The sequence below is a fragment of the Corella eumyota genome, chromosome 4 (assembly GCF_963082875.1).
Source record: "Corella eumyota chromosome 4, kaCorEumy4.1, whole genome shotgun sequence".
NCBI classification, from domain to species: domain Eukaryota; kingdom Metazoa; phylum Chordata; class Ascidiacea; order Phlebobranchia; family Corellidae; genus Corella; species Corella eumyota.
In genome coordinates, this window is record NC_137493.1 from 12,189,434 (window position 1) to 12,211,638 (window position 22,205).

The 22,205-nt window shown below is 27.2% G+C and overlaps 3 protein-coding genes across 3 annotated transcripts; 2 read left to right on the forward strand and 1 right to left on the reverse strand.

Moving 5' to 3' along the window:
* The first annotated feature begins 282 nt into the window (after window positions 1–282).
* Window positions 283–2,221, forward strand: LOC145751150 (uncharacterized). The gene is made up of 6 exons (XM_082567243.1): window positions 283–350; window positions 550–590; window positions 697–832; window positions 1,017–1,072; window positions 1,313–1,439; window positions 1,655–2,221. Exons 1-6 carry the CDS (start codon window positions 309–311, stop codon window positions 1,658–1,660), a joined length of 408 nt encoding a protein of 135 aa, XP_082423369.1. The 5' UTR covers window positions 283–308; the 3' UTR covers window positions 1,661–2,221.
* A 13,453-nt stretch (window positions 2,222–15,674) lies between these two features.
* Window positions 15,675–18,114, forward strand: LOC145751038 (uncharacterized). Its single transcript, XM_082567110.1, has 6 exons — window positions 15,675–15,968; window positions 16,303–16,421; window positions 16,851–16,973; window positions 17,168–17,232; window positions 17,349–17,429; window positions 17,759–18,114. Exons 1-6 carry the CDS (start codon window positions 15,797–15,799, stop codon window positions 17,844–17,846), a joined length of 648 nt encoding a protein of 215 aa, XP_082423236.1. The 5' UTR covers window positions 15,675–15,796; the 3' UTR covers window positions 17,847–18,114.
* Window positions 18,028–19,856, reverse strand: LOC145750851 (uncharacterized). Its single transcript, XM_082566923.1, has 2 exons — window positions 18,186–19,856; window positions 18,028–18,085 (listed from the first exon to the last, which is right to left on the reverse strand). Exons 1-2 carry the CDS (start codon window positions 19,256–19,258, stop codon window positions 18,028–18,030), a joined length of 1,131 nt encoding a protein of 376 aa, XP_082423049.1. The 5' UTR covers window positions 19,259–19,856.
* Window positions 19,857–22,205: the final 2,349 nt, after the last annotated feature.

The window sequence follows — 22,205 nt, forward strand, 5'->3', positions numbered from 1 at the left end:
TTAAATATTGGATAGGCTTTTACTATCTGTCGGACTGGGCTCAAGGTCTAATAAAAGACATAAGAAAGTCATCTGTAAAAATAGGTTCAATAGTAATCACAAAACGTATTTTTAAAGTGAAATGTGTGTTTACTAAGATGTCAATGGTTTAAAAGAAAAAAAATTCAAATCAAAAACATCTTAGGGGTCGTGACGTCACTTATCGTATAGTCAAATAATAGACATGTATGAGCTATCTTTAAAGAAAACTCAAGGGCGTTTATTATTTCAGATTAATTTAATTGCAACTAATAGCTTAAAAACAAAATATGAACCTTTTAATAAATAACCATGAAAACCGATCCTTTCAGGTAATTATAAGAAAATGCAAAAAATGATATATTAATAATAGAATTAACTTGTTAATAAATAAAGTATAGTCAATACAAAGTTAAATAGTAATTGCATAATTTAAAATCAATATCGATTTGAAACCCATAGCACTTAACCAGTTTTATTGTAGTTTTTTAAACAAAAGAAACCGCATATAATTTTAAAATGTTTTTTTAGGATGGAGCGCTGCAGACCTACTTTACCACACAAAGAATCAAGTAAATTTTTATTTCGTAAACACTAATGTTGTATAATCGGATTATGTTTTTTAAACATAACTTTACCTAATTTAATGGAAGTTAAACACATTGTTTGATTTTGTAGTGAAATTAGTTATCACCAACAGCCAACAATTGTGCTAAGAAAAGAACTTCTTTTTGAAAATGAAGCCTCATCAGATTTTATTGAAAAACATCAACAACAGATCATAAAGGATTTAAAAAATGGTTTATATAGCTTTGTAAGTCATTTAATATATAATTTTTAAAAGTAACTTGTAGCTGTTCATAAGTGTACGAGTATACATAACTAAAACTACTTACTTGTATTATACTTATTTAACAAATGAACCAACCGTACAATGTTTTATTAAATATATTTAGTTAAATAGATTGTGTCAATTTAAATATGTTCCTTTTTAACAGGAAGAGGGTTTACTGTTAAGAGGTAGTTCCGCATTTCAAGTAATTATTAATACTGGGTAAATATAAGCTTGGTTAATTTTTTACTTTGTCGTAATACCTAACAATATATAATAAAATTGTAAAAAAAACATAATGCTTAAATAAACAACAATTTTTAAGAAATTAAGATTAGGTATATTGCGTTAATTAATATATTAAAGTGCAATGTAACTGTAGCAAAAGCTTTTTATGTGGACCATTTTCTTTATATATATATAAAAAGCAATGTCGGGGGTAAATTTTGTTTTCTTTTATAGTAAAGACAACGAACTAAAGCTGGTGTTAAGTGAACAATTCACTTACAGAAATGAGGTAACCGCAGACATTTTGGAATATCACGTTAACCTTATTGTAGAACATTTAGAAAGTGGAACATTTGAATGGGTAAGTTAATTTTGCTACCAAATAAACAACAAAAAGGATAAAATTTGTTATCTTTTTAAATATTATTTACTTATAGCATATGTATAATAAAAAAAATTTTTGTTAAAAAATTGAAAGGTATTTTTAAACTAAAACAGTTTAAATTGGTTTAAATTTCAATTAAAAAATGTGCAATAAAACCTTAGTCTTAAGAAAACATATTTTTTTGTTTTTAGATTTAATCACAACCAAATACAACCATCGGTTAGTTCTAAGAAAAGGATCAACATATTGTATATATTGTATATTAACACACCTTAAAAACATCCAATCTTTTAATGTAAATTTTTAATGTAAAACAGAAAAATAGGGTCAGCTAATATGTTTTTTTTAAACTGTATCGAGTTTTAAAACGGTAACTAAAGATGTATTATAATAAGCCTGATTTAATGTTTAAACTTTGTCGGCAAACCCTTTGTGACGTCACCAGGTTGTACGCAAATTTGTTTGCTCGCAAATCACGTGACGCACGACGTTCTTTTTTTTCTAATCTCTTTCTAAGCCGTTTGTTGTACTTTTTTTAGTTTGTAAATTTAATTTAAAGGGGAACTGAACTCATTTTTTTTCGGGGTAAATTTTAAAAATTACGGGTTTTGGATTTTGCAGTGAAAAAAGTGCCTACCGCGCGTGACGTCACCGTAAGGGAGTTCGTAATTTCGCTTGTATAGTTTAGTATGTAAATGAGGTTTCAAATGAGTCTAAAACCTTTATTTTTTGCAAATGCTAAATAAAAATGTGATAAACATTTGTAATTAGGTCTACATGAAAGGTTGGTGTAAAATTTTTAGGTTTAATCCACTTATTAGGGCTAAATTCGGGTGTTTGGCTATAACTGCAAAATACCAAAATGTACATGCAGACATGATACATATGGCAAAGGTGGTGCACACTTATAGAAAAAAAAAACTTACAAATGCTTACAGTCTGACATTTGTATTTTACTGTAATTTATAGCACATTTGGACAAACTTAATAATAACATTTTTTTTAAGGAAACAATATATTATCCTTGTTTCTCAGAATACAATATTAAGTACTGTAGATTGTTTATTAATTAGCTTTAGATTATTAATTTGGAATGCCAGATACTTCGGCCCCCGGACACTTCGGCCAAGACACTTCGGCCAAATTTTTTTTTTCAAAACAGCGGGGATTTGGCATTTTAATTACCGCGAGAAATTTTATTTTCGCGTAGTTATATACAGTTCTTTAGACAGTATTTGAAACAAAATAAGCAGTAAATTAATATTTTTTTTAATAATAATGTGCAAGAACATGTTATCTTTCTTTTGCCGTGTCAACTTTTTAATTTTACAAACCAAAACCGTTAAAAAACTAATTTTGAAAGTGCGCGCTTTTAGGTGACGGAGGACTATGCATAATGATATCTCGTATTTTGCCAAATAGTGCCGCCTTTCCAAACAGTATTTGAAGAAAATAGAGCGTTAATTTTTTATTTTTTACACTGAGGATTACGCATAAATATGTTATCTTTCTTTTCCCATGTCAATTTTTTAATTTTACAAACTAAAATCTATAAAAAACTTATTTTGAAAGCGCGCGCTTTTAGGTGACACAAGACAATGATGCATTATGATATCACGTGTTTTGCGAAATAGGGCCGTCTTTCTCAACGATGTTTGAAGAAAATAGATAATTAATTAATCATTTTTTACACTGAGGAATGTAATTTATAAAGAGACGAATTTATGTAAAGAACATATGCCACGCATTTTTCACAAGAATAAGTTTTTTTAACGGTTGCCCAAATATTAATTACACGCAACGATTAATTAAATAGCTAAGTTACCGGGTAACAAATATAATATTAGACTTTAAATATTAATTCACTGTGACATGGTAAATTAACAGTAACAAGTGCTAATGACGGCATTATTACAAACAAAATTAAATCATAAATGTAGTTAACTCTATGGATAATCTTTAACCGTGAATTACATAAAAACAAATTCAGTTTTTTGAGCATTTTTAAATGTGAAAAATAGTTAAGCCAGATAGTTTCCTCAAAATATATAAATTAATATATAAAAAAGTGTGTTGTTGTAATAAACTAAAAAGTATTAACAGATACCCAGTTTCTTATATCGATATTGTTTTGTAATAGTATTAATAAAGTCAGCGCGATTTGTAATAATAATTTTACGATATTGGGTTGACGCCTGGCGTTTTTATATTAACATACCTTGGAATTTATAAAGGTAAAATTTAAATAGCAATTCAGTAGTTAATTAAAAAGATTATTTAAACAGAGATAATCTAAAAAAAATTTATCTTAACAAAATACTTACATGCAAGTATTGCAAACAGCAGTAGGCCCAAATATGCTTGCGCGAAATTTTTCGCTAAATTTAACTTTTAAGTTAACTTTAAAAATTATTATTGGACTTGTTAACTTTTGTTAAATTGTGCTTTCGTTAATTAAAGTCTGTTAATTCAATATTTTTACAAGTAAATTGGCATCGAACAGTAAATAATAAAAACATTTTTTGTTAAAATATCGTTTATATTTTTTTTTTAAATTTGTATGCAATATCATTGGCCAAAAATATAAAAAATTTTAAATCGAAAAATAATTGTTGTGTTAGAACCGCACAGGTTCAATTACCGTGTTTACAAAATATTTTTCGAAAATATTAATATTCATAAAAGTTATGAAAATTTTATTAAAAATTTATGAAATCTCAAAACCTAAAATTTTGTATTTTATTACACGCGCATTAGCCTAACTAACATTCAAGATAAAACATTTCGCAAAAATTTTCAGTAAAACAAAAGTTTAAGGTAATTTTTATTTTGGGTTTAATTGGGTCACGTGATATTTTTGGCCAATGATATTGCATACAAATTTTTTGAAAAAAAATTAAAAATTTTAAATCGAAAAATAATTGTTGTGTTAGAACCGCACAGGTCCAATTACTGTGTTTACAAAATATTTTTCGAAAATATTAATATTCATAAAAGTTATGAAACTTTTATTATAACTTTATGAAATCTTAAAATCTAAAATTTGGATTTAATTAGGCGCGCATTGGCCTAACTAACATTAAAGATAAAGCATTTTGCAAAATTTTGAGTAGAACAAAAGTTTGAGGTAATTTTTATTTTGGGTTTAATTAGGTCACGTGATATTTTTGGCCAATGATATTGCATACAAATTTTTTGAAAAAAAATAAAAAAATTTAAATCGAAAAATAATTGTTGTGTTAGAACCGCACAGGTCCAATTACCGTGTTTACAAAATATTTTTCGAAAATATTAATATTCATAAAAGTTATGAAACTTTTATTAAAAATTTATGAAATCTCAAAATCTAAAATTTTGTATTTTATTAGGCGCGCATTGGCCTAACTAACATTAAAGATAAAGCGTTTTGCAAAATTTTTGAGTAGAACAAAAATTTGAGGTAATTTTTATTTTGGGTTTAATTAGGGCACGTGATATTTTTGGCCAATGAGATTGCATACAAATTTTTTGAAAAAAAATAAAAAATTTTAAATCGAAAAATAATTGTTGTGTTAGAACCGCACAGGTCCAATTACCGTGTTAACAAAATATTTTTCAAAAATATTAATATTCATAAAAGTTATGAAACTTTTATTACAAATTTATGAAATCTCAAAACCTAAAATTTTGTATTTTATTAGACGCGCATTGGCCTAACTAACATTCAAGATAAAACATTTCGCGAAAATTTTCAGTAAAACAAAAGTTTGAGGTAATTTTTAGTTTGGGTTTAATTAGGTCACGTGATATTTTTGGCCAATGATATTGCATACAAATTTTTTTTTAAAAAGGACCATATTTTAAATCGAATAATAATTGTTGTGTTAGAACCGCACAGGTCCAATTACCGTGTTTACAAAATATTTTTCGAAAATATTAATATTCATAAAAGTTATGAAACTTTTATTAAAAATTTGTGAAATCTAAAAACCTAAAAGTTTGTATTTTATTAGACGCGCATTAGCCTAACTAACATTTAAGATAAAACATTTTGCAAAAATTTTGAGTAGAACAAAAGTTTGGGATAATTTTCATTTTGGGTTTAATTAGATCACGTGATATTTTTGGCCAATGATATTGCATACAAATTTTTTTTAAAAAAATAAAAAATTTTAAATCGAAAAATAATTGTTGTGTTAGAACCGCACAGGTCCAATTACCGTGTTTACTTAATATTTTTCAAAAATATTAATATTCATAAAAGTTGTGACACTTTTATTAAAAATTTATGAAATCTTAAAACCTAAAATTTTGTCTTTTATTAGATGCGCATTGGCCTAACTAACATTAAAGATATAACATTTTGCGAAAATTTTTAGTAAAACAAAAGTTTGAGGTAATTTTTATTTTGGGTTTAATTAGGTCACGTGATATTTTTGGCCAATGATATTGCATACAATTTTTTTTTTTTTAAATAACAAATTTTAAATCGAAAAATAATTGTTGTGTTAGAACCGCACAGGTCCATTTACCGTGTTTACAAAATATTTTTCGAAAATATTAATATTCATAAAAGTTATGAAACTTTTATTAAAAATTTATGAAATCTCAAAACCTAAAATTTTGTATTTTATTAGACGCGCATTAGCCTAACTAACATTCAAGATAAAACATTTTGCAAAAATTTTGAGTAGAACAAAAGTTTGGGATAATTGTCATTTTGGGATTAATTAGGTCACGTGATATTTTTGGCCCATGATATTGCATACAAATTTTTTGAAAAAAAATAAAAAATTTTAAATCGAAAAATAATTGTTGTGTTAGAACCGCACAGGTCTAATTACCGTGTTTACAAAATATTTTTCGAAGATATTAATATTCATAAAAGTTATGAAACTTTTATTAAAAATTTATGAAATCTCAAAACCTAAAATTTTGTATTTTATTAGACGCGCAATGGCCTAACATTCAAGATAAAACATTTCGCAAAAATTTTTAGTAAAACAAAAGTTTGAGGTAATTTTTGTTTTGGGTTTAATTAGGTAACGTGATATTTTTTGCCAATGATATTGCATACAAATTTTTTTTAAAAAAATAAAAAATTTTAAATCGAAAAATAATTGTTGTGTTAGAACTGCACAGGTCCAATTACCGTGTTTACAAAATATTTTTCGAAAATATTAATATTCATAAAAGTTATGAAACTTTTATTAAAAATTTATGAAATCTCAAAACCTAAAATTTTGTATTTTATTAGACGCGCATTAGCCTAACTAACATTCAAGATAAAACATTTCGCGAAAATTTTTAGTAAAACAAAAGTTTGAGGTAATTTTTGTTTTGGGTTTATATAGGTCACGTGATATTTTTGGCCAATGATATTTTGCATACAAATTTAAAAAAAAAATAAAAAATTTTAAATCGAAAAATAATTGTTGTGTTAGAACCGCACAGGTCCAATTACCGTGTTTACAAAATATTTTTCGAAAATATTAATATTCATAAAAGTTATGAAACTTTTCATAAAAATTTATGAAATCTCAAAACCTAAAATTTTGTATTTATTAGACGCGCATTGGCCTAACTAACATTCAAGATAAAACATTTCGCGAAAATTTTTAGTAAAACAAAAGTTTGAGGTAATTTTTGTTTTGGGTTTATATAGGTCACGTGATATTTTTGGCCAATGATATTGCATACAAATTTTTTGAAAAAAAATAAAAAATTTTAAATCGAAAAATAATTGTTGTGTTAGAACTGCACAGGTCCAATTACCGTGTTTACAAAATATATTTCGAAAATATTAATATTCATAAAAGTTATGAAACTTTTCATAAAAATTTATGAAATCTCAAAACCTAAAATTTTGTATTTTATTAGACGCGCATTGGCCTAACTAACATTAAAGATAAAACATTTAGCGAAAATTTTTAGTAAAACAAAAGTTTGAGGTAATTTTTATTTTGGGTTTAATTAGGTCACGTGATATTTTTGGCCAATGATATTGCATGCAATTTTTTTTTTATAAATAACAAATTTTAAATCGAAAAATAATTGTTGTGTTAGAACCGCACAGGTTCAATTACCGTGTTTACAAAATATTTTTCGAAAATATTAATATTCATAAAAGTTATGAAACTTTTATTAAAAATTCATGAAATCTCAAAACCTAAAATTTTGTATTTTATTAGACGCGCATTAGCCTAACTAACATTCAAGATAAAACATTTTGCAAAAATTTTGAGTAGAACAAAACTTTGGAATAATTTTCATTTTGGGTTTAATTAAGTCACGTGATATTTTTGGCCAATGATATTGCATACAAATTTTTTGAAAAAAAATAAAAAATTTTAAATCGAAAAATAATGTTGTGTTAGAACCGCACAGGTCCAATTACCGTGTTTACATAATATTTTTCAAAAATATTAATATTCATAAAAGTTATGACACTTTTATTAAAAATTTATGAAATCTCAAAACCTAAAATTTTGTATTTTATTAGACGCGCAATGGCCTAACTAACATTCAAGATAAAACATTTCGCGAATATTTTTAGTAAAACAAAAGTTTGAGGTAATTTTTGTTTTGGGTTTAATTAGGTCACGTGATATTTTTGGCCAATGATATTGCATACAAATTTAAAAAAAAAAAATAAAAAATTTTAAATCGAAAAATAATTGTTGTGTTAGAACTGCACAGGTTCAATTACCGTGTTTACTAAATATTTTTCGAAAATATTATTATTCATAAAAGTTATGAAACTTTTATTAAAAATTTATGAAAACTCAAAATCTGAAATTTTATATTTAATTAGGCGCACATTGGCCTAACTAACATTCAAGATAAAACATTTTGCAAAAATTTTGAGTAGAACAAAATTTTGGGATAATTTTTATTTTGGGTTTAATTAGGTCACGTGATATTTTTGGCCAATGATATTGCATACAAATTTTTTTTAAAAAAATAAAAAATTTTAAATCGAAAAATAATTGTTGTGTTAGAACCGCACAGGTTCAATTACCGTGTTTACAAAATATTTTTCGAAAATATTAATATTCATAAAAGTTATGAAACTTTTATTAAAAATTTATGAAATCTCAAAACCTAAAATTTTATATTTTATTAGACGCGCATTGGCCTAACTAACATTCAAGATAAAACATTTCGCGAAAATTTTTAGTAAATCAAAAGTTTGAGGTAATTTTTATTTTGGCTTTAATTAGGTCACGTGATATTTTTGGCCAATGATATTGCATACAAATTTTTTGAAAAAAATTTAAAAATTTTAAATCGAAGAACAATTGTTGTGTTAGAACCGCACAGGTCCAATTACCGTGTTTACAAAATATTTTTCGAAAATATTAATATTCATAAAAGTTATGAAACTTTTATTAAAAATTTATGAAATCTCAAAACCTAAAATTTTGTATTTTATTAGACGCGCATTGGCCTAACTAACATTCAAGATAAAACATTTCGCGAAAATTTTCAGTAAAACAAAAGTTTAAGGTAATTTTTATTTTGGTTTTCATTAGGTCACGTGATATTTTTGGCCAATGAAATTTATTGCATACAAATTTTTTAAAAAAAATTAAAAATTTTAAATCGAAAAATAATTGTTGTGTTAGAACTGCACAGGTCCAATTACCGTGTTTACATAATATTTTTCAAAAATATTAATATTCATAAAAGTTATGAAACTTTTATTAAAAATTTATGAAATCTCAAAACCTAAAATTTTGTATTTTATTAGACGCGCATTGGCCTAACTAACATTCAAGATAAAACATTTCGCAAAAATTTTCAGTAAAACATAAGTTTGAGGCAATTTTTATTTTGGGTTTAATTAGGTCACGTGATATTTTTGGCCAATGATATTGCATACAAATTTTTTGAAAAAAAATTAAAAATTTTAAATCGAAAAACAATTGTTGTGTTAGAACCGCACAGGTCCAATTACCGTGTTTACAAAATATTTTTCGAAAATATTAATATTCATAAAAGTTATGAAACTTTTATTAAAAATTTATGAAATCTCAAAATCTGAAATTTTATATTTAATTAGGAGCGCAATGGCCTAACTAACACTCAAGATAAAACATTTTGCAAAACTTTTGAGTAGAACAAAAGTTTGAGATAATTTTTATTTTGGGTTAATTAGGTCACGTGATATTTTTGGCCAATGATATTGCATACAAATTTTTTGAAAAAAAATAAAAAATTTTAAATCGAAAAATAATTGTTGTGTTAGAACCGCACAGGTCCAATTACCGTGTTTACAAAATATTTTTCGAAAATATTAAAATTCATAAAAGTTATGAAACTTTTATTAAAAATTTATGAAATCTCAAAACCTAAAATTTTGTATTTTATTAGACGCGCATTGGCCTAACTAACATTCAAGATAAAACATTTCGCAAAAATTTTTAGTAAAACAAAATTTTGAGGTAATTTTTATTTTGGTTTTCATTAGGTCACGTGATATTTTTGGCCAATAACATTGCATACAAATTTTTTTTAAAAAATTACAAATTTTTAATCGAAAAATAATTGTTGTGTTAGAACCGCACAGGTCCAATTACCGTGTTTACAAAATATTTTTCAAAAATATTAATATTCATAAAAGTTATAAAACTTTTATTAAAAATTTATGAAATCTCAAAATCTGAAATTTTATATTTATTTACGCGCGCATTGGCCTAACTAACATTCAAGATAAAACATTTTGCAAAAATTTTGAGTAGAACAAAAATTTGAGATAATTTTTATTTTGGGTTTAATTAGGTCACGTGATATTTTTGGCCAATGATATTGCATACAAATTTTTTTAAAAAAAATAAAAGATTTTAAATCAAAAAATAATTGTTGTGTTAGAACCGCACAGGTCCAATTACCGTGTTTACAAAATATTTTTCGAAAATATTAATATTCATAAAAGTTATGAAACTTTTATTAAAAATTTATGAAATCTCAAAACCTAAAATTTTATATTTTATTAGACGCGCATTGGCCTAACTAACATTCAAGATAAAACATTTCGCGAAAATTTTCAGTAAAACAAAAGTTTGAGGTAATTTTTATTTTGGTTTTCATTAGGTCACGTGATATTTTTGGCCAATGATATTGCATACAAATTTTTTGAAAAAAAATTAAAAATTTTAAATCGAAAGATAATTGTTGTGTTAGAACCGCACAGGTCCAATTACCGTGTTTACAAAATATTTTTCGAAAATATTATTATTCATAAAAGTTATGAAACTTTTATTAAAAATTTATGAAATCTTAAAACCTAAAATTTTGTATTTTATTAGACGCGCATTGGCCTAACTAACATTCAAAATAAAACATTTCGCGAAAATTTTCAGTAAAACAAAAGTTTGAGGTAATTTTTATTTTGGGTTTAATTAGGTCAAAATGTCGCGCGAACAATTCAATGTACGCGAATTAAAAAAATGTTTTTTTGTTCTTTTAATTATTTTTGAGAATTTCTTTATCTTGAGCATTAGTTATACTAAAACGGTTCTAAAAAAATTTAAAAATCAATGTCATAAATTTGTCATAACTCTCGGAAATAATAATGTTGTTTGCTAAAAAAATTTTGCAAGCAAGGCTGTTAGAACAGTGCGGTTTTATTGGTATAGATATCTTTTGATTTAAAAAAAAAAAATTTTTTTAAAACTTTTTTACTAGTGTGCTATGTCACGTGATCATATGACCGCAAAATACAAAAAATTGGTAAGTTGATTATTTTGAGGAGTCTAAGTTGGGAACCAAACCTCGGAACTCAGTACTGAGTGTTGTGGGCCTTTCGCACTAAGCTTACTGCCACGACCTTTCAATGATGCAAAATTGTATACATAGCTTAAGTAAGCACTTGTAATAATAAAAAAAAACTAGATTTATTTGATAAATAAAATATGGTTCTAAAATATTTGATTATTTTTAACATAAATTTTTATAAATAAAAAAAGATATGCATAAACATCAACTAAGAATATTACAAACCTTTGATTTTTAATAAACAAACAAGCATTTATATATATAATACAAACAAAAACTAATATTTAATCCAGTTTTAAGTTGGTGATATTAGGATATAAATTATAGTAAATTTTAATTTCTTAAAATTGATTTTTATTAAATAAACAAGCATTTAAATATGATAAATAAACGAAAATTATTTTTCTAATATGTTTTTTAATTACTTATATTATAAAATACATCATACCAAATTTTTAATGCTTAATGTCGAACTTTAATTTTTAATGAACAAACCAGCATTTAAATATAAAAAACAAACAAGAATTATTTTTTAATTTATTTTCGAATTATAAATATTATAAGATAAAACCGACCAAAATTTAAAAACCTAATAACAATCTTTAAATTTAAATAAACAAACACCTATTAATTAGTAATTAGTGACAAAAATTAAATTCGTTTTTGAGTTACTAATATCATGATATACAATTGTCAAAAATTTAAAAAATTAATAACAACCTTTAAATTTTAATAAACAAACACCTTTTATTAAGTAATTAGTGATAAAAATTAAAATTTTAATTTATTTTTGAGTTAGTAATATCTTAATATACAATTGACCAAGATTTAAAAAATTAATAACAACCTTTAAATTTTAATAAACAAACACCTATTAATTAGTAATTAGTGATAATTAAATGTCGTAAATAGGAGGTTTGCGATTCGTTGGGATAATAACAAACATATTAAAAATTTAGAACTTTTAGTTTTAAAGAACAAAAGTTATCGTCTTTCAAAATTCTGACTAGAAAGAATAAAAACAATAACTAGATTTATTTGATAAATAAAATATGGTTCGAAATTATTTGATTATTTTTAACATAAATTTCTATAATTCTATATAACATCATATTAACCGAATTAAAAAAAAGGTGTATGTTAATTTTTAAAATGAACAAATTTCGTTTACGCGAACTATCGACCGAAAACTGTTAACAAATATGTCGAAAATTCGGCAAATCTTTTTATTTCCGAGTTATTTTAAAATACTTTCCGACATTATGAAGTTCAAAAAAATTTAATCACAGCTAGGTTCTGCAATTATCTAAAAGTTTGCGCAGTTTTAAGTTGCACATTTTGCGTTTTCGCTAATTATCGACATTTTAAATACTATAAAAGAAACAATATCCCGCTCCTTTAGGCGAAAAACGAATCCCACTCTCCAGCAGAAACTACTTTCCCAAGAAAATATACGAGCCAAATTTTATTCATAAATAAGTAATTGTAAATTAAAATTGCAAGCAAAGTTTAAAGCTAAACAAATTTTGTTTGCAAAAGTTATAGTAATTTCAAAAAACAATAAAGAAACAAGATTTCGCTCCGACCCAATTAAAAATACTTTCCGACATTATGAAATTAAAAAAAATTTAACATCATATTAACCGAATTAAAAAGAAAGTGTATGTTAATTTTTAAAATAAACAAATTTCGTTTACGCAAACTATTGACCGAAAACTGTTAACAAAAATGTCGGAAATTCGACAGAGCTTAAAATTGTTAATTCTTTTAAAAATTATTTAAGTATTTTTTTTAAATATTAGTTATTTATTACTTTACTTATTAAGGTGTTTTTAAATTAATAGTTAAAACTTTTTTTTAATTTAAAATTGCTGCAGCTTCTAAATCAAATACATAATTTTATTATTGTTGCAAAATTTACACGGCAATTTACAAAATAGACTAGAATGCCCATGCCTTAGGTGATACCAACAAACAGTAAAATTTAGATTTTTTGCCAGAGTATTATTTTTTGTTTGAAGTCGACTTTTAATGTTAATTAGAGTTTGTCTTCGTCGTTTAATAGGTGTCGTGAGGATTTGTTACTTTGTTGATTACCTTAAAAAAACGACCATTAAAAAAGGATTTACTTTTTTTAGTAATTTTAAATGCTATTGTGATGTACTTACTTTTATTCAGTATTACAGAACGTTTGGTGCTATTTGTTTGCTGCTTAAAATTTAAAATGTTTTCCATGTGATTTTCTAGTTTTTTCATCCATTGCTTTAAACCTAAATCAGACATATGGACGTTGTCATGCCAATTTTGGTCATCGCAAGCAACATTCAAGTCCAAAACCATTAGATGGAAATTCATAGCAACGTCCTGCAATACACGATTAGCCACTGGCACACGGTGCGACAGCGGCCCAAACTGTGGAAAAATTTTCGAAAGCAGAATCTAAAAAGTAAATTTCATTTTAAATTTAACAATGCAAGTTAGTTTTTATAAACACGTTACACTAATTTAAATTTAAACATAGTATCCATTTTTACTTTGGCATGTGGATAACGTGTTTGGCAAGATAAAATCAACCGTGTAGCGTTTGTGGTTATTGTTTTCTTCATTTCAATAACATTTCCCCTTCGTATATCGTTTGTTCCTAACGATATTAAAATAAAATCTACGTTATAAAATTGCTTTCTTCCATTTTCAATTTCTAATGCTCCGTGAATCTCCCCCTCCCGGCATTGTCACAACACTGAGTTGAAATGCAGCATCCTTAGATGGTGAAACAACCTAAAATTTTTGTACATTTTATTGATTGAACCAGGAGTAATAATACATACATAAAAATCATACATTCTAACAACATACCTGGGGCATTACCAATCGACGACCGTTGCTGTCTGATAACAATAGAAGGTGAGTAGATTTAGGTGCTGTAAGGTATTCGGTTTTTTTACCATTAACACCTACTTTATATGAAGCATTTGCCATTTTTATAAATGCGTTAATTTTAAAAATTTTAATAAATTAAAACGTTTTTTTTCTGAAATAGATTTAAATTTAAGTTAAGTTTTTTTATTTTAATATAAAGTATAATTTAACAAAGCTCCCTTTAACCAACACCTTTGCCAAACTAAGCAATAAAGAACTACTCTACCGACATTGTTGCCCCTTTTAAAGTGATAATTAAAAAACGAGCTATTTTTATACTTGCTATCTATTCTTTAATCTGTAAGGTTACAAAAATAGCCGGAAACAATTTCCGTCAGTTTCAATGGAGACAGTTTTTTTTTTCTTAAACGTTTTAAGAAAACGTCTACTGGCTCTCTGCTTTTGAATTCATCACGAGGCTATATTATTTAAAAAAAATTGGACAATTTAATAATTGCGCACTTTGTTAAATCTAGTGACGGATGCAAACGACAATTCCCTTTTTTTATAAGGAATATATGAACGGTTGGTTTTCAACAACAATAGTTGACGCTTATGTTTCGTCCGTCGTGCGCCATCGCATCAGCTTTAAAAATTGTTTACACTTCGGAGCTGTAGATTGCGACGTAACTTATAAAATTGTAGAGGGTAAGTGTAAATTTGAACGTTATCGACGTTGTTTTACAAGCATATTGCAGGAAGATGGACAGCTTAGAGATAACGTCATTTTTCCGATACTGTGGAAAAATCATTTTTTGTTAATCGCGTTTGTTAAAAGTAAAGGTCACGTAACTTTATATGACTCGGCGGATGGTAGTAATTATTCACTTATTAATCTTATTAAGACCAACATGATTTCCTTGCTTAACGACTTAGGTTTCACCGATGACGTAAGTTTTTCGCAGCGTACGCTTATTGTTTCTTTTATAGTATTTAAAATGTCGATAATTAGCGAAAACGCAAAATGTGCAACTTAAAACTGCGCAAACTTTTATATAATTGCAGAACCTAGCTGTGATTAAATTTTTTTAAACTTCATAATGTCGGAAAGTATTTTAAAATAATTCGGAAATAAAAAGATTTGCCGAATTTTCGACATATTTGTTAACAGTTTTCGGCCAATAGTTCGCGTAAACTAAGTTTGTTCATTTTAAAAATTAACATACACTTTCTTTATAATTCGTTTAATATGATGTTAAATGTCGGAAAGTATTTTTAATTGGGTCGGAGCGAAATCTTGTTTCTTTATTGTTTTTTGACTTTAATATAACTTTCAATATTGTTTATTTAATATTATTTAAAAGGTCGATAATTTGCGCTACCGCAAAATCTGCATTTTGCAAAATTGCCTGGTTTATTATCCGAGTCGACATCGGAATAAACAAAGAGAATAATATTAACATTCATGTAACAATAATTAATTTATCATGTTTAGTTTTTTATATTACCGATTTACCAATTTATATTAACATACACTTACGCGGAAAAATGCGGAGTTCTGCTAGGATTAAAAAAAAAAAAATTCAAGCAGAATGACAGTGGTGTATATTTACTAAAGGGAAATTTATTTGTTTTAAAAAAAAACAGTCGGAATACACCAAAATTTAAATAGTTTACGGGCAGGCAGACAACCGTCCAGACTTACTTTATTTACAATGGACCCTTTACAGCAAGATCACGGCTATGCAACTGAAACAAGTACCGAAGAGTCAAGTGAAAACGAAGACAATCTAGATAATCTCGAAGGTGTTCCACAACAAGAAAGAGAAGATCATGTCATCACTGATCAGCAATATAGTCATCTGCTGGAAGAGCTTGAGCTTTCGCGTATGTTTTGTTTTTTGTTATCTGTAGTAAATAAACAAAAATCTCGGAAGCATACAGTCTGACAGTACAAAACAAAATAAAGTCTGTACCAATTAGAAATCTAGTAAAAACCTAGCAGTTAAGATATATTGTAAACCCTATCACAATCTTCTTATTAGAAAACTTGGAAAAAAATTTATTTCAAAAAAACTTTGTGTTAGTAATTGCTTTTATTTTGTTATTGACTGTATATTGAATATAAATAAATAACCTATACAGGTAAAACGAAAACATTTTTAATTGGATTATTATTTTTTAAGCATATTTGCGACAATGAAATAATATATTTTTTTAGTGCCACAATTGTTACTTGAACCGGATTTGGACGAAATGAGACAAGAAAGGATGATGAGAAATTTAAAAATAATGGCTGCTATCTCACCATGTCTTGCTAACACTATTCTTAACTTAAAGGTTAATTTTATTGTTAAACATTATAAAAAAAAATTGGATCACTTGTGGTTTACGGGCCTATGAAAAATTTAGAATTAAAAAAAAAAACAGTTAAAGTGGCAAAATCAATATGCATTGACTTTTTGCAATCATGAAAAATTAAATAATTATTAAATATGAAAAAGTTGTGATGTTAGAGTATATATGTCTGACCCTAGTATATATATTTTAAATTTCCCCAAAAAAGTAATAGGCTATAAAGTTTGGCAAGGACTGTCTTCCATAATTAGTTTTAACAATTTACTTGAATCTGGTGATTTGTTTATGATCCATCTTGTGTTTTTTCTCATAGTTTTTTTTCAATCTGTAAAAAAATAAAATATGCTAATAATTCATTTTTAAATTACATTTTTTTTCAACTTTTACCATGTTAAAAAAAAAAATTTTTAGACTTATAAAAATAGTACAACACTAACTCCAGAGGAAAAAGCAGTAATTTGTATTCAACGTCATTTTCGGGGTTATTTGGGAAGAAAGCTTTATGTTACAATGCTTAGTCATCAATTTCAAATGGTAAGTTTACATATATGTAACAGTTTTTAGAACATTTTATGTATATATTTTTTATTTTAATTAGTAAAAAACTATTTTAGAAAAGATTAATTTTTTAAAATATTACATACTGTGGATAGTATTACGGGGGATAAGGAGTTTGATTTAAAATCTGTTTTTCTAATCACGTAAAATTGTGAATTGTTTGTTTGCAGGAAGAAGAAATACGAAAACAGAAACAAATGGATCAACTTGAGGAAGCTCAACTGTTAATTGAAAAGTAAGTTATACTCAAAATATGGTTATGGGTAAAATTTAAATATATATATAATAGATAAAAAAAAAAAAAAATATTATAAAAACTTGATATGTTTAACTCAAAAATGATTATTTTAGCCATCAACTTGAAACAGAAATAGAGGAATTTAAAGTAGCTGAAAAAAACAGACAAAGACGATTTATTTATTATGTTACAGTGTAAGTTGTTAAGCAGAATATACAATATATTATAACGCCCAGTTGTACCACAGGAATCGAACCCGGGACATAGTGTGATGATGTCCAGTACATTAATCTTTACACAAAATGGCCTTATTCTTTACCCCAATCTATACATACCCATTTCAATCTTTAGAATAAGATTTTATGGTATTTTTTTGACAAACAAGCAGGCTTAACGCAAGATTTGTGGGGAAAATAAAATACCATCTTGATATTTAGATCTATAAAAAATGTTTTAAAATGTAACAATTGCGAAAAGACTTACAAAATGTTTTAAATCTTACTCCTAATTAAATTATTTTTAGAATACAACAAGCTTGGAGAAAATACAATAAAGCAAAAAATGTTTCGTTTAACGAAAACTTGAATATGGTATCCAAAAAATGCCTTTAATACATTTGTTTTCTACACTTGTGTTTTTTAATTTTTTTGGTAATGGGCTGTGCATTAAATTAATAAATCTTAAACTGTTTTATTGTAATCACTGTTTAATGCCTAATATCATTTTTTTATAGATTTTTAAATAAATGTTTTATTTTTTTACTTTCATTTGCTATATGTGTGTATTAATTATTCATTTCTTTAAAACACCTTCTAGTACTATTATTTGTGCACTTTTGTATTGATTTTCACTTTAAAATAAAACTATTTTTTCATAGCATATTAAAATACGGTTTTATAAAAAAACAAAACAATGTTTCAATGAGCAACTGCAAAAGTATGTTTAAATACCCATAGGTTGCAGGCACTTTAACATTTCTCACGGAATACCCTCCAGATTTATGTTTTCTTTTAGGAAAATATATTTGCCTGACTATATTCCCATCTTTGTCCGTTTTTAAACCTCTTTCGCTATTTTCGTTGTAATGTAGAGCTGCTAAAAAATGTCTGCAAAGTAAACCTTTGTAACAAAAACTCTTCGATTTAGGCACAAATTGGATTAGCACACTGTGGTAAGCTTCCAAGTGTGATGTTTGATGTAGAGTGCTCAGTTTACTAACATCATTTATGTGCCGCTTAGAAAGAGATATTCTTTCCAAGTTTGTATAGGCGGCTGAGTCTGCTTTAAGCCATTTTTTGCGCTCTACTTCAGCTGCAGAAAGAGGATCGTGTAAGCACCTAGGAAATAATGGGTGATGACCATCATGGATGTTAACAATGTGCTTTAACATTGACTTCCATTTTTCCACAATGACATCACATGACAACCCTCTTGATGAGGATGCACACCAGTACAAATGATTAATTATACTGGCTATCAATGGTTTTAGTTCAGTTGATTCTTTGCAAGAAGCAATAGCAATTAGGCGCTTTTTTAAGCTTTTTGCCACATGCCAAATATCGTACATATGATTAGTCTCGCTTAACTCTTCTCGAATGTACTTAGCAATTTGGAGGTGTCTATCGGTCACTATACATTTTATTTTTAAATTTTGTTCATTTAATAGATAATTTGTTGTTCTTTTAAAACCCTCCAGCTCCATAGCATTACTACTGGTGGTTTCATTACTCTGGACAATTTGAAAATCTATAATTTTATTTTGGTTGAGTTCAAGCATTGTATAGGTACCATATTTGGCATTGTGGCCGGGAGTGTCTGCACGCCCATCACCTGCAAGTTCTAGGAATCCACCTTTTTCTTTGGCTCGTAACACTACTTTCTCCTGGGCAAGTTTCCACATTTTAAATATTACAGGCTGTAAATAATTATTTGCATGGTTCTGGAATGTGGATAATGAAATTGTTGCAATGTTTAAAATTGACATCATTCTGATTGCTTTAACAAAAGACATCCCAGTTCCCATTATTGCACCGGTCAATAATAAATTTCCAGCCGGAACATTATTTATAAATGGTTGGCTATATCAATGATAAATGTAAGAGCACTTTTTGCATTTTTGCTTTATGCCAACTAATGAACCCATTGTATGATGAATAATTGCCAAACAGTCTTTTGAAGGACATTCGGGACAATATTTAAACAAGTCCAATAGTTTAGACTTAAAAACGATATATTTAATTTCTTCGTGAGGAGTATCAGAAGAAGATAGGGTAGAAGATAGGGTAGAAAACATAGACGAAGCTGCCGACTCTTGACTACTCATAAAATAATCAGTGTCCAAATTTAAATCCTCCGATTTGGAATCAACACTCATTTCTGTAAAATCAAATTTTCTTTTCCTGGGTGAAACAAAAATTGTTTTTTTTTTTTGAAAAGTTTGGGTTTGAACACCAAAAGTCTTAGTTTGCATATGAGATACTTGGGAACCCTGATCCTTAGTAAATGGAATATTTGTCTGAGTGCTGACCTTTACAGTAGAAAAACCTGTTTGTGTTCCTATTGATCGCGTTGACTGTATTGGCGTCTGAGTTGCAGTTGATATTTGCGTTAAAGTTAGGGGAATCTCGGTTTCTTCTAAATAAAAGGCAGATGATGTTGAAGGTTCAGAATATTCTTCATGATGAGTTGTTTTTTTTTGTACCGAAGGAACAGCATTTGGTTTTAATAATAATTTTGTATGAAAACCCATTTCAAAAGGTGTCAAATTTTTAAAGTCCGCATTCAAAAAGTGCTCACTACATATACAATTTTGTCTTTTGCCTGTTTGACCATCCCAATTCTTTCGTCCTTCTCTTACAAAGTTCACCCACTCTAATTTTAGTTCTTCATTTTTCGGAAAATCAAAAAGGGAAACTTTTCCAGCTAACTGTTTATTTCCACAACGAAACACAACACACTGTGGCATGTTTTTTTGGTTATAAAGAGTGATAAAGGTAAAATAAATAATATGATTTTGGTCTAAAAAAAAACAATTAGTCAGTTTGTTTACTAGGTGACAAGTTCCCAGCCAGTACCAAACTATTTTAAAAAATAACGGAAAAACAATATTAAATTTGTGAATAAAAAAATTCCTAATTTGCTGCCCATAATAAATGATTTACCCTATTACAGTATTGCTGTGAAAGAAAACAACATAAATATTTAGTTCTGGTAATAAAAACGCAAATAAGGATTGTTAATTTAAATCGAAACTAATGTTGCCTGCGCTTTCTATTTTTAAACTGACTGCTACATTTTCAGCTTGCGCGTCAGTCTTACCAATTCGGCTTCTGAATCTCCCGCTGAGTTCGCTTGTTTACATTCGCGACGTTAACTAGTACTTGTGACGTCACACGAAAAATATGGTAACCTGGTATTTGGCGTTTATTATTTTCAATATTTTTTGAAAATTAAATTGTAAGTACCACAGACATTTTTTAGGAGTTCTAAAGACATTTTGTGATTCAGTGTCAACTATACTAACGTGATATATACATTACTTACAAAATTGCAAAACCCACTAACATAGCTGTTTAAGATTTTAATTGTTGCACATTTTAAATAGATTTTTTTTCATAAATTTCTGGTGTACGCAAAAATAACTATAGTAAATAAGTTTTAAAAATTAAAAAAAAAAGTTTTTACTAGTTAGTTAAGGTAGGTAATGACGTCACATGGTCAGGTATTTTTTGTTTATATAAAGCAAAATTTGACAATCGCACATTTTTTTCAAATTTAAAACATTTTTTATTTATATTTACAAAAATTTACCAGAATTTAATACTCAATTAAAATTATTAAGTTATATTATAATGTAGGAAAGCGCTTAGCATCTCCATCAATTCCAATGCCAAGGCTTTCCTAGCCTCAAACCAGGCTTGATGCTGGTTCGCGACAAACGACAAGAAAACCGTATGGCCTGTTGGTGGCCTTGGACAATAAAATACAGCGTTGGCCACTGGGGTACCAAAAACAGAACATTATTAACCAGAATCAACTGATATTGATTCAACAAACAAAAGAAATACGTAAGAAACCCATTTTCACAGGCGCAATAATAACTTTCGTTCGACGAACCGAAACAGTGCAAACTCGCTACCATCCCGTGCGGTTTAAACACCGTACAAAAGACTTATTGATATGAAAAAACTCATAGAGACTGTATTTATGTATATTTAAATATATACAGGTTATAAAGGGGACAAACAAATCAACCCCTTTATTCAAGGACAAGTCTAACGCCCATAAGCCAGTTAGACGCTCTAAATTTAATCGTTATTATATTGAACATGGTTCAATTGTATATTTTTCGCGTGCCCACATTGTCGCTATTTGTTATGTAGAGCCAGTGGAAGCTGTGCTTAATTTCCTGTTTAGTCGAACTGTGTTATTCAATAATTTCATAGAATAAGGGTTAATAGTGTAACCCTTTTTGATGTAAAAATGTGGATTGACAGTTCTCCGTTTTGTGTTTTTCCTGCGCGATTTTATTTTCTGACAGTTAGTATATTTTTTTGGTTCCTAAAACACACACCTATTTTTACTTTGCCAAGTTTTAATTTAGAATTAGTTAACAGTTAAATACCATTATAAAGGATGTAGTCGATATACGAAAGACGTTTTTTTGTGTGTAATGTACTCGTAATCATGTTTATCGCTATGTATGTAACCTAGAAACCAGACTTTTGTAGTGTGTACGTGTAATACCGTTTTGTATATGTGTAATGTAATTTTCGGGATAATTATATGATGAACGTGCTTGATTAATAAATAGATGCTGTCTGTAGATTCGGTTTGCTATTTTTGACCATTTCTAACGGGTCTTAAACCCTATTTTAGACATTAGAGACTTATACTTATACGTTATTGCCATATTATTTGGATAAGAGCACCCTTAGGAGTCGATACTTTTTATGATTAGATTTTTCTTG